This window comes from Buteo buteo, chromosome 6, assembly GCF_964188355.1.
Source record: "Buteo buteo chromosome 6, bButBut1.hap1.1, whole genome shotgun sequence".
NCBI lineage: Eukaryota > Metazoa > Chordata > Aves > Accipitriformes > Accipitridae > Buteo > Buteo buteo.
In genome coordinates this window covers 35,883,644-35,896,172 of record NC_134176.1, presented here as the reverse complement: position 1 = coordinate 35,896,172, position 12,529 = coordinate 35,883,644, and the positions used below count along the sequence as shown (strand labels likewise).

At 34.1% G+C, this 12,529-nt stretch overlaps 1 protein-coding gene across 11 annotated transcripts in view; it reads right to left on the bottom strand.

Moving 5' to 3' along the window:
* Positions 1 to 12,529, bottom strand: part of RYR3 (ryanodine receptor 3) — a 245,176-nt gene that overhangs the window by 179,170 nt on the left and 53,477 nt on the right. For all 11 annotated transcript variants that reach the window (XM_075030407.1, XM_075030397.1, XM_075030399.1 and 8 more), the window contains 3 exons: positions 11,586 to 11,693; positions 2,040 to 2,114; positions 977 to 1,055 (listed from right to left, as the gene is read on the bottom strand). In XM_075030407.1, the coding sequence (XP_074886508.1) occupies positions 977 to 1,055; positions 2,040 to 2,114; positions 11,586 to 11,693 (262 nt within the window). The remainder of the gene's footprint in view (positions 1 to 976; positions 1,056 to 2,039; positions 2,115 to 11,585; positions 11,694 to 12,529) is intronic.

Here is a 12,529-nt window from a genome sequence, read left to right as displayed (position 1 = left end):
GAAATTTTCAAAGACCATAGTCCACAAACATTTTAACAGCTACATTGGCAGTGCCTCTCCATCATCAGTTAGCTTATTTTTATTTTATTTTCAAAATAATGACAAAACAACAGAAAGCACAGGTTTTATATTAATACAACTAGCATTTCTTTATTTGAAGCTTCACATTAATGAGGTGTGTATATAGGTACTTAGATTTTCCCTTCAAGATATATGTCTGTGCCTGGGTACTATAGGGTGACCTGTTACTTTCTGATGAGTACTCATCACTTTCAATAACCTTTAACACTATGTATACAGCAGCACATAAACCTATTTGTGGCTCTTTGTGGCTGAGTCGCTTTTAAATTAATTTAACATAGCTCCCAGTGGCATCTCATAATTTATATGTGATTTCATGGAAGCACTTTTTTTCTTCTATATTTCTGTTAGCAGCACTGTTACTGGCAGTATTCCCAGAAATCTATTGATTAGATTTTAAAGCTTTCTCGTCATTTCTTGTTTGTGTCATATCTCTTCCACTCTGTCCCACTACTATATTGCTCCATTTTATGCTTTTATTTTTCTTCAGCTCTTTTAGCAATGTGCTCATTACATTTTTTTCTGTTTTCCTGCATTACAAGTTACATACTTCTTTTGTTGCATGGTTACAATGTATATTGTGAATGCACCAATATGTGGCTTTTCCGTACTCTATTTCTACTGAAAGTGACAAGCCATACAAATAGAAGACAAATGCATCGAATTTATTTTATTCAACAGAAGTTTTTTACTTTGACCATTATCACCAGTCTTATTGCAGTTGTGGTAACTCAGTTTAATTGCAAGGCACTAAGTCATCAGTATTGACAGTCATCATTTACTTTGTCATCTTATTTCTAATGGACACATAAATACAACATTCATAAGCTTACAGTGTCATTAATCTCAACGCCTCTTCTAAAAACAGAAATGTGTGACATTTTCCTTGCCATACCTGCTGCATTTTCTCGTAGTCCCACATCAAATGCAAGTTTATCCGTCTGGGATCTTGATGATGTTAAACATGTCAAATACTGCAAAACAGTGTAGTTATTGAAAACAAAAACCCAACAGTATCCATTAACACACATGCCAAATTAATACATTCACATTACTCCATCTTACCATCAGCCTGTGTTTATTTTTTTAAAATTAGTTAAGCATGTTATTTGTATACAAGCTCTTCCTGACTTTAAAACATCAAAATCCTTTTCCTCTTCAGCACATACTTCTCTGTGTAATTTAGCTCCTGCCTTCCAAAGTTTCACATAGTTGATCAGATAAGAACAGGCAAACATCTTATTACAGCATTACTGTAGTAAGTTTGCTTCATGAAAACATAGCAAACATACCAAAAGGCAGTAATCATACTTGCAACTCTGGTATACCAAGGCAACTGCAATTTGTATGGTTCATAAACATAAATACCAGAGTTTAAAGACTAATATAGCATCTTCTAGTACAGAAAAAAGGAGGGAAGATGTTTTCTTGACTTCAACCTCCTATTTGGTATATTTGCATGGGCCCTAACAAGTCAAAGATCCTGAACAGTTAAAATTTTCCAGTTGTACAATGTAGTGACACAAAATTTATACAAGGTCGCCTGAAGACAGCATGTTTGTGGGCATAGTCTCTGGGAACTATGGGATGTTAAAAGCAACACCTTATTTTATAAAATAGGATGGAAAAAATAACACATATCACAACAAATTCATTTGCGATAGCAACAACTTGCTAAAGGAATTATCATTAGAATGGATTCCTTAAGGACCCAGAAATAATCCATGGCTAAAAGAGCTTTTCAGCTACATTTCTGAGTGAACTGGATTGAAGAATCTGAATTTAAAATATAAGGGCCACTTCCATTGTGTTGAGACACCATAAGCTATTCAAATTTTTTATCTAGTGCAGAAGAGAACTTAGAACATTCTTCCAAATTTATCTATTTTTTATTTTGATAAAGAGACATTTATTTGAGTTTCATGTTACTCATTCTCTGAAAGTCCTCTTTCACTTACCATTTCACTAAACGAATGTCGAAGTAGTATAGCATGGCCATACAGCAGGGTTCTGTGACCACCCCCTTGAGCTGCCTACACAACATGACAGAGAAGGTCAGAACTCCACTGCACTGCGTGGACTACCATCAGAATTATGTAACAACAAGAAGAGCTACTACAGTTCAAGTAATAAGTGCAAATATTCAAGCAAATTATGAAATGCATATGCTGGGCAAAGATCATGATAATGAAGCAGCTACAGCAATAGCCAAATATCTGCCAAGGGAACAAATACTGTTCTTGATCAAAGGCTCTTATTGTGACCTGATTTTTTATTATAATAAAGTAAAAACATAGCATTTTCAAAAAAATGTTTTCAATTAAATAAGATACTACTTACCTTTCTTATAAACTTTTCAGAGGCATTAAAAAAATAATAATAAAGTAAGTATATATACACATACACAAACTGAAATTTGAAAGAGGAAAAATGCACCTAATGCCCAGAATGGTTTAAGCACATACTAAAGATATCTACTTGCTAGGATTAATGTTATCTTAAGCATTTACCAGATTCATTAAAGCAACTGCATCCATAATTTCAACAAAGCAAAGTTTTTAATTTGTTTTGAATTAGTTTTGAATATGGAAATTTATGACAAGATCAGGGAGAGGCAAAACTGCATTCTCCATACATTTCCTTTAGAGAATGTGGCACACATCTTTTGACCTCCTTTTCGTGACCACACAAAAAAAATAAATTTCAAGGGAAAAATCTTAACAAGTTATCTATGGAACAACAGACAAACAGCTTTATAGGTTTTCAAGTCTGCCTCTCTCATCTGCATCTATCATCTTATTTCCTAGTTATTTATAAATAACAAGCCTATTCAAATTTAAATAAATAATATGACCAAGAAATTAAATTCTTGATTTATTGTGGTGGTCTCCACCAAAACTGGATTATTTTTTTTCCTAGATCCTCAGTCCCAGATTGTATGAAGCACTTCCCCAAGAAAGTAATCTCCAAATTTTGCAGAATTATGGATATCATCATTAATCTCAATACTAATTATACTATGGTGGGCAACATTATACTTCACTTTTTTATCTCAGTCCAGATCATAACATTTGCACCTGGTCTTGAGTAATAATAAAAGGTCTAACATCAGGATCCTGATAACAAGTTAGAAATTGCTGATTTACGAATAACTAACTTCTCATGTAATTGCTTGAAACTGTTCTCACACACACACAGAGCTTTTTTTCCATTTAAAAGAGCATTTACTTTATGGTCTTCTTGTTTCAGGTATATTTAGGCAATCATTAAATATGACAGATGATTCCCCAAAATATAACTTCAGAACAGGGATCGTCTCTAGTACGTTACGTATCGCTAGAAAAGACTGCCTTTAAGGTCAGTTCTGTTCCTTGGATTCACGTGGAAGGGACCAAGATAATTAGAGGTAGTTCCCGGAAGTCAAATAACAGTTATACATGTGTAGGCAAATGATTTTGCACTCTATGAACAATAGATTAGTTAAATCACCAATAAGGTCAATAGGTTTACAAGCTATGTACAACTTGTGTTGTAAAGAACCCCACTTTAGAATATATCAAGCTGAGGAAACTACTACATTCTGTAGCTCGACATAAAGAATACTTAATACTAATTCAAAGGATTAAAAAAGAAATTTTATTTGTCCAAACAGAAAGAATAAAAATCTAAAAGCAATTCAGCAGAGGTCTTTTATTGCAACTGCAATAAAATAAAAATCCTGCTTCTATTTTTCTAGCTAATAACAAAGACATTAACAAATAGGGATTTGGGACCTGCATATGCTGGAACTTAATACTGTTAATAGATAGTAGAGAGTCTTATGTAATTTTATGTAGTAGATTTTATTGAGAAATTTCTTAGAATTATATGGATACCATGTATAATCTCTTTCACAATATGATCCATATAATTATGTAAAATTTCTCAGTATACCCAGTAGCAAAGTTAAAAAAAAAAAAAACCAACAACACAAAACAAACAAACAAACAAAAACCAAACAAAAAACCAAACCACCACAAACTCCTGGATAACGATTTTTGGACCTACATAAAAAATTGGAAAAAAATGGAGACAAATATAGGATAGTTTTCGCTGGTCATTCAGAGAACACAGCATACTTTCAGATATCATTATAGAAGGCTGATCAGAAACAATGAACAAAAAAATTCTAAGAGCTCCTCCAAAATATATCATCCATAAAAAATGGTTTTAATAATATAACCCAGAGGAACTTATCACTGCTTGGGGAAGAAAAACAGAAAAAAGTCATGTAACAGTGTATATAATAATTAGTTTATAAATTACAACTTTTTTTTAACCAACAAGGAAAACCTTAACAGCAAAATCAACTATAATTACAGAAAAGTTGTCAGAAGAAAATTACACGTAGCCAGTTTGTAACTTATATATGTATATATACATATATATATATGAGATCATATATATTGCTTGAGAACAAGCAATAAAACACCTCATGCTATTTTTTCTGAAAGCTTTTAAGTGAATCACTTGTAATTTTAAGGCTGACTCATCTAAAAAAAAGAATAAAAATTCAAATAAGCTATGTTCTTCCTCTAGAAAAATCTGAAACTAACAGCACAACTCTATTCCAAACTAAATTTAGTATGGAAAGCAAACCATTCAATGGAATGATAGACTGGTGAAACCAATAAAAGATTAATGTTAATTATATGAGGCCAAATTCTATTCTTAGCAATGCCTTTGTATTGAGAACAGAATGTAAATGAACATTTTAAGATGTGCATTCCTACGTTTCGTGCTGTCATTTTTCTCAACGTATATAACAACTATTAAAAGACAGCATTTTGTACTATTCATCTCAAAAATATCTTTTTCGGAAATCTAGTTTAGAAATAGTTATTACCATATCAATTTGCTTTCATGGTGCCAAAGATAGTGTCTCATAATACAAAATATTTAACTCGATCAGTAGTTATGACATGTTTCAAAACAGAATCAGTTAATTGTAACTTAAAAAATAACCCATCCATTTTACAAACAGCTTGTTGACAGAAGCTAATTAAGAGTCCACCTCTGATTGTAACAAATCCTTGTGGTTGTCCTGGTTTCAGCTGGGATAGAGTTAATTGTCTTCCTAGTAGCTGGTACAGTGCTATGTTTTTGAGTTCAGTATGAGAATGTTTTCAGTTGTTGCTAAGTAATGTTTAGTCTGAAGTCAAGGATTTTTCAGCTTCTGATGCCCAGCCAGTGAGAAAGCTGGAGGGGCAGAAGAAGCTGGGAGGGGACACAGTCAGGGCACCTGACCCAAACTGGCCAACGGGGTATTCCATACCATGGGACGTCCCATCTAGTATAGGAACTGGGGGGAGTGGGGGTGGGGGGATCGCCACTCGGGGACTAACGGTGTCGATTGGCGGGTGGTGAGCAATTGCCCTGCGCATCACTTGTATATTCCAATCCTTTTATTATTACTATTGTCATTTTATTAGTGTTATCATTATCATTATTAGTTTCTTATTCTCTTCTGTTCTATCAAACTGTTCTTATCTCAACCCAGGAGTTTTACTTCTTTTCCCAATTTTCTCCCCCATCCCACTGGGGGCAAGGGGGAAGTGAGTGAGCGGCTGTGTGGTGCTTAGTTGCTGGCTGGGGTTAAACCACAACAGTGGTCCAGAAAGTTTCTTCCATTATTGTTGAGGTTTTCATTTTTTATTTCACCTTTCCTATTTATATGAACTGCTGTGTTCGCATTACAATTTCCCCAATAGATGGTAGTTTCGAAATAAGTATGGCACAACAGACTACATTTTCTTTTTTGTTATCCACTACCCCCAAAGCAACAGTGCAATCATTTTTACTGAAGAGATTATTTGTCCTCTACTGCCAATCCCAAATATAAATATTCATGTATTACCACTAATCTCATATTATATCTTCTGGCTAAGTTTTTGGGTAAATATTTTTGAAATACTAAATTGTGTTACGGCTTAGGAGTCCTAGAAGATTTTAGATCAATCTTAGTTTCTCTAAGCAAATGCTTTTTTCATCAAGAGTTCCATTTTCTAGAAAGCAATGTAATTGCAAAAATCAAAAATTACACTTTAACCTGGAGAAGACAGTGGAAAACAAGAGGTCAGTAACAATGAGGTCTGAAAATCATGTATGCAAAGGCTGACATTGCAAGATCAGAGGTGATAGAGCAGAACTCCGGTTTCCCTGAGCTGTGCCATGACATGGGCCAGTTAAAGACCTGGAATGCTGAATAAGACATTAGGTTGTGGTTATCCTGCTGCCAAGTTACAGAGAAAAATAAACGTTCTTCTACTTCTCAAGAAGTAAAAATTAAGGAAGAATTTAATATCTGTGAATCACACAGCACCATGTGACCACCCCCTTGAGCTGCCACCATTTTTTGGGCCCCTCACTACAAAAAAGACATTGAGGTGCTGGAGCATGTCCAGAGAAGGGCAACCAAGTTGGTGAGGGGCCTGGAGCACAAGTCTTATGAGGAGCAGCTGAGAGAACTGGGGCTGTTTAGTCTAGAGAAAAGGAGGCTGAGGGGAGACCTTATCGCTCTCTACAACTACCTGAAAGGAGGTTGTAGCGAGGAGGGTGCTGGTCTGTTCTGTCAAGTGCCTGGAGATAGGATGAGAGGAAATGGCCTCAAGTTGCGGCAGGGGAGGTTTATGTTGGATCTTCGGAAAAATTTCTTCACTGAAAGGGTTGTCAGGCAATGGAACAGCCTGCCCAGGTGTCATGGTTTAACCCCAGCCAGCAACTAAGCACCACGCAGCCGCTCACTCACTCCCCCCCAACCCAGTGGGATGGGGGAGAGAATCGGGAAAAGAAGTAAAACTCCTGGGTTGAGATAAGAATGGTTTAATAGAACAGAAAAGAAGAAACTAATAATGATAATGATAACACTAATAAAGTGACAACAGTAGTAATAAAAGGTTTGAAATGTACAAATGATGCGCAGGGCAATCGCTCACCACCTGCCGACCGACACCCAGCCAGTCCCCGAGCAGTGATTCCCTGCCCCCCCTTCCCAGTTCCTAAACTAGATGGGACGTCACATGGTATGGAATACACTGTTGGCCAGTTTGGGTCAGGTGCCCTGGCTGGGCATGAGAAGCTGAAAAATCCTTGACTATAGTCTAACCACTACTGAGCAACAACTGAAAACATCAGTGTTATCAACATTCTTCACATACTGAACTCAAAACATAGCACTGTACCAGCTACTAGGAAGACAGTTAACTCTATCCCAGCTGAAACCAGGACACCAGGGAAGTGGTGGAGTCACCATCCCTGGAGGTAATCAAAAAAGTGTATAGTCAAGGCACTTCAGGACATGGTTTAGTGGGCATGGTTGACGGTTAGACTCGATCTTAAAGGTCTTTTCCAACCTAAATGATTCTATGATTCTACGTGATGAGAAAACGTTAACTGAAATATTGAAGTCTGAGTGCATATAATACACAGCACATCTTTCTACAGCATATCTCATCCCCATGCAATTTAACAAGAAAGGTGGCTAAAAGAATGACAAATTAATATGGAATTAAAACAATGAATGATCATAAGACATCAATTTATTTCCCTTTCTCTTTTCAAGCTGACATTTTTGAAATAGAATCCATATTTGTTATTTCACTATCATATTTATCTCTTAATTTGTAAGATATAAAAAAGATAGAAAATATTTAAGGGATTTTGATTTATAAACTATAATAATAACTGTTTATTATGGTAAAGACTAAAATTTGTATCCGATAATTTCATGGTTATATCATTTAGTCTATACACTCTTTAGATGTTTTCCCAATTTGGTATAAAAGAGTCAATTCCTGAGACATATTCAAGAATATCTCAATATACGAAGTTACTCTATTTTGCTATTTATGCTGATGTATCACTTACTACCATAGCTTAATTTTAATACTGTACTATGAAAGAAATTTTTTATTACTAAATAAAATAATAAAATCATTGGTTTCATGCATTTGAAAAACAACCTGATGGAGGCCTACTGGACTACTATCACTGAAGTTTTGAGTATTAAATGTATGAATGTGCAACAATTCTCTTAACACATAAGAAAATTTCTCATTAGAAATTACTTTATTCCACCATGTATACTATGCAAACAGTGTTCACAATGTATATAATATGTTAGGGCATTTTAATATACTTTCTGTAGTTAATCCCAAACTGCACTCCTATAGACTTATGGCCACTAACCATCAATTATAATACAAAACACATCTCATGATTTTAGCCTGCTGAACTGCACCTAACTTAGAGGATTAAAAGAGCACAAAACAGACAGTAAGAATGCCCCTTCTATGCATGCATACATACATTTCTATATAAATATGGTTCACATACCTTGGTACTTCATGTGCTAAATATATATCTCTCTTAATTAAACTGATATGTTTTCTACACATTAAGTAAAACAGAAAGAAGCTTACAAAGAAAAAGACCCAATATTCTTTAATAGAATGAAAGGTAGGTATTGAAGATGGCATTATAAAATTGTGACAGAATAAAACTGTAAAGTTTCACTCTTTCTTGTCAATCATTCTTAAATTGCAACCTTCCCTTCATTTTTTAAAATTTAAATTCTGCAACCATGTTATTCAGATAAAAACAAATCCTAGTTCTGAGTCATTTAATATTTACTGATCTGCATGAAATAATGAGAAATTTTAATCCAGAAGCTTTCTAAACATCTTTCTAATTTTATATAACTGAGAAGCCATCTTGCAAAGTGAAATTTCTTCCTTCAGAAATAAGAGACTCCACAGGTCACCTTGAATGCTTGCAGCAATTAATTAAAAAAAAAAAGTAAGTTCCATCATTAGTGTTAGTTTCATTGGGATGATATAAAGCTTTGGCAAATTGTTTGACTTCAAAATAAAATTTTATAAATTAAAATTATATTTGACCACCTTTACTTTTATACTTTTGAAAAATAAAAATGTTTTCAAAACCAATTTTTTTTTTCTTTCCTTATTACCTAGTGCATACAGTCTATTAAAAGTTTCAATAAGCAATCATTGTATAGCCAGTCACAGCCAGAGTTACACTTAGATTTCCTGTGAAAAACAAGACTCACTGTTGGGTAACAAATTCTTAAGTAGTGCTTTGATGCATCTGATTTACAAATAGATAAAATGAAAAAGTGTTTTAAAATGTGAATTGTTGCACAACAATGAAGAGACTGAAGAATGAATGGCAGGTTATAATTCAAGAGAAAAAAATACCAAAAATCTATTCTATAGACATTTTCATCTTTAAAAAAAGAATATGTATTTTGAATGTATTAATTCTGAATAGATGGATATGACAGTGAAAAAATTAGCCTCAAGTAAATAAAACACCCTTTTGATTCTCCCTTCTAGGGTATTTACATAAATCATAGAATTCCCCTCCTCCCACACATTATTCTATTTTCTAGGATTGTAATAAAAAAGGAAGAAAATACTAAAAGTGCATGCACAGTATATGAATCCCAGAAAGAAATCAAAAGAAATCTCTCATCATGAAACAAATTCACATAAATCTATATTTGATCCCCAAAAATATTATAGTGAAATGTTATCTTTAAGTAAATCTCTTTAGATAATACTGAGATTACTTGTATTTTTATGTTTGGTTTCTTCCTCAGACACTCATTTTTCCTTTTACTTAATGTGACAGTCTTAACTCTGTGTGTAAGTACAATAAAAGAAAAATTACAACTCAAAGAAAATACACAAGCTTTCTGATTCTACATAAAAATGAAAACTGTCTAGCTCTGCAGATTATTTGCATCGTAATTAGTTGACATTTAGTCTCATAAAATAAGTAAAGCCATAGAGTTTTATCACGCTCTGTTCATAAGAGAATAAAAGTTCAATTCAATTCAATTCAGCTGAAATTGGAGAGTTAGGGTCAAATCAATCAAAGATAAAAGTCTTCCACCCAAGCTTTTGGACTATGCTGGGAAATCAATTAAAGCACAGCATCATAGAAGATAAGAGCAAGCTGATCTGATCAGCCAGCAAAAATCTGATAGGTATAGTAAACATCAATGCACAGACATCGCATGCAACCAATTCAAGTATTTTCTCAACTTTAAGAGATGTACATGTGACCAATACCAAATTTAACTCTAAGTGAGAGTGAAATGCAGAAGATTTTTATTTAGACAAGTTTGTCGTTTTCATGGTGCCAGAAAGCAATTGCAGAATCTGTCATAACAAATAAACATTGTAAAGTCTTATTTAATATTAATTTGTTAATAATACTTCACCCTATACATTAAGAAGGGGCATTTCCAGTTTTTTTTCAGATTTCAGTTGTTCTCTGAATAGAAGAAAACAATAAAGGTGATGTCACATTTTATTTTAAATTCCTAAAACTTATACACATGAATATAAGAGAGCAGTGACCAACTGAGTGGAGACCATAGGTCAATTTCATTTACTTTCAGAGAAACACGAGCTCTACCTAAGCTTATAGAACTAGACAATTCACCCGAATTACCTACTTACAAGCCATTCACAGATGCAACAGCAAATGTAACTTCTAAAACTTCCAGAAGTGTTAGTGCATAGATGAGAGGTAAGTCTGTCTCATCTCAAAAACTAGCAATGAGGTTCAGCTGATCATTGAAAAATTATCATTGTTCACACAGATCATTGAAAACACAGGTAAATCTGTATCTGGGGTTTGGATTAGGCTTAATTTTTGCTTATAACACCATCACCTTTTGCCAAATAGCTTAGAAGTTCTATGAAAAATACAGTTCTTAAATAACTTTGTCAATAATAAATAATTGTATAATAAAGTGCACAGGGACTTTTTGACATCCTGACCGCTCCAGTGTGGAAGTCCTCTTTCAGTCATTCTTAGTATATCTTAGATTTGAAGTGATAATTCAATTGAAACTTTAGTAATATGAAATGCAAACATAGTTACAACATTTCACTTTACTGCAAAGTCACTTTACGCTATACTGTAAGCATTCCAGTAAGTATGCTTGTGCTAATACAGTAAAAGATTAAGAAACCCAAATAAACAGAATAGTTACATGATGAGAAAATGATTTTGCTTTCCCCATTAATAAATAGCACTATAATACAGTAATGCTTTTATGGCAATGATTTATGTTTCAGACAAAACCTATCTCATATACTCTCCTCAGGTTCATAAAAGACAGACTCAGTCCAAGCATTCTCTGATTCCTTTTTCAGTATCCAGCTCTGGACTGATGGTAATAAATGATCTCTGAAGATCATGTTTCTGGGTTTTGTAAATATTTTGAAAGACTAACTGCATCTGCTCCTCAATACTAAAGAGAAATGAATATGAGTATAGTAGTGGAGCAATGATGTCTTCCTAGGAAAACCAGAAAACTGAAGAACCTGCTATGACATGACGTCCCTCTCCTAAAAAATCCTGGAGCAAAGAAAGAAATGAGAACAATCCATATTCAGAAATTTAATATTCTTTGATGTCAATTTACTTACACCTTCACTAGCATTATCCCCTGTGTTGGCCAGCATTTCTTGAAGAGCTCTGACAGATAGGGACTGTTCGAGGACGAAATTACAGATGCAAAGGTCCGGAGGAACATACTATAAAATAAATTAAACAGTGTAAGAACAGATCAGCAGAGCAGATAAAACAGAATGAAAAGTGTATTTGAACACACATGTGTTTTAATGTTAAAATCCATATTTAATGTTTACTCATTTGGTTTTGAGATACATGCTATTTCCCTGTATGAAAATAATATAAATCCATTCCTCATAACTTGTCAGTGCAGTAACTTTACTTTTCCTAGAGCTGTATTCCTCACAGGAAAACGAAACATCTTCAGGTCCAAAAATGAGAAGTTTTTCTCTACATATTATTGCCTTCCTGTCCCTTAGAATTACACAGTGAACATTGTATTTGTTCCATAATGTCACTGACAAAACAAAATAGAAGGTGTATGATCTTATTTGACATAAGAGGTTGATACTCTGAACATATTTGTAGCTGTCACTAAATGGCAAAGATTCAGAACCTTACAATACAATAAAACTATTTTAGGAGATCTTCTCAATTGTTGGATCAATATGTCTGCTGGTTTTGAAACATGAAACTTACATTCACTTCAAGAACAGCAGACTTTTTTTTCAATTTATTGGTATCGATGTGTCCAAGGAAAGATGTGGCCAAGAAAAAAGTCTCAAAGGGAATCATCAATGCATATAAATATGTGACAGGAAAGTACACAGAAGACAGAGCCAGACTCTACACAGTGGTACCCAGTGAAAGGACAAGAGGAAATTGACAGAAATTGAAATACAGGAAATTCTATTTAAACATGAGGGAAAAAAACTTTTGTACTGTTAGCATGGTAAACACTGGAACAGGTTGCCCAGAGAGGCTGTGGAGTCTCCATCCTCGGAGATATTCAAACCCT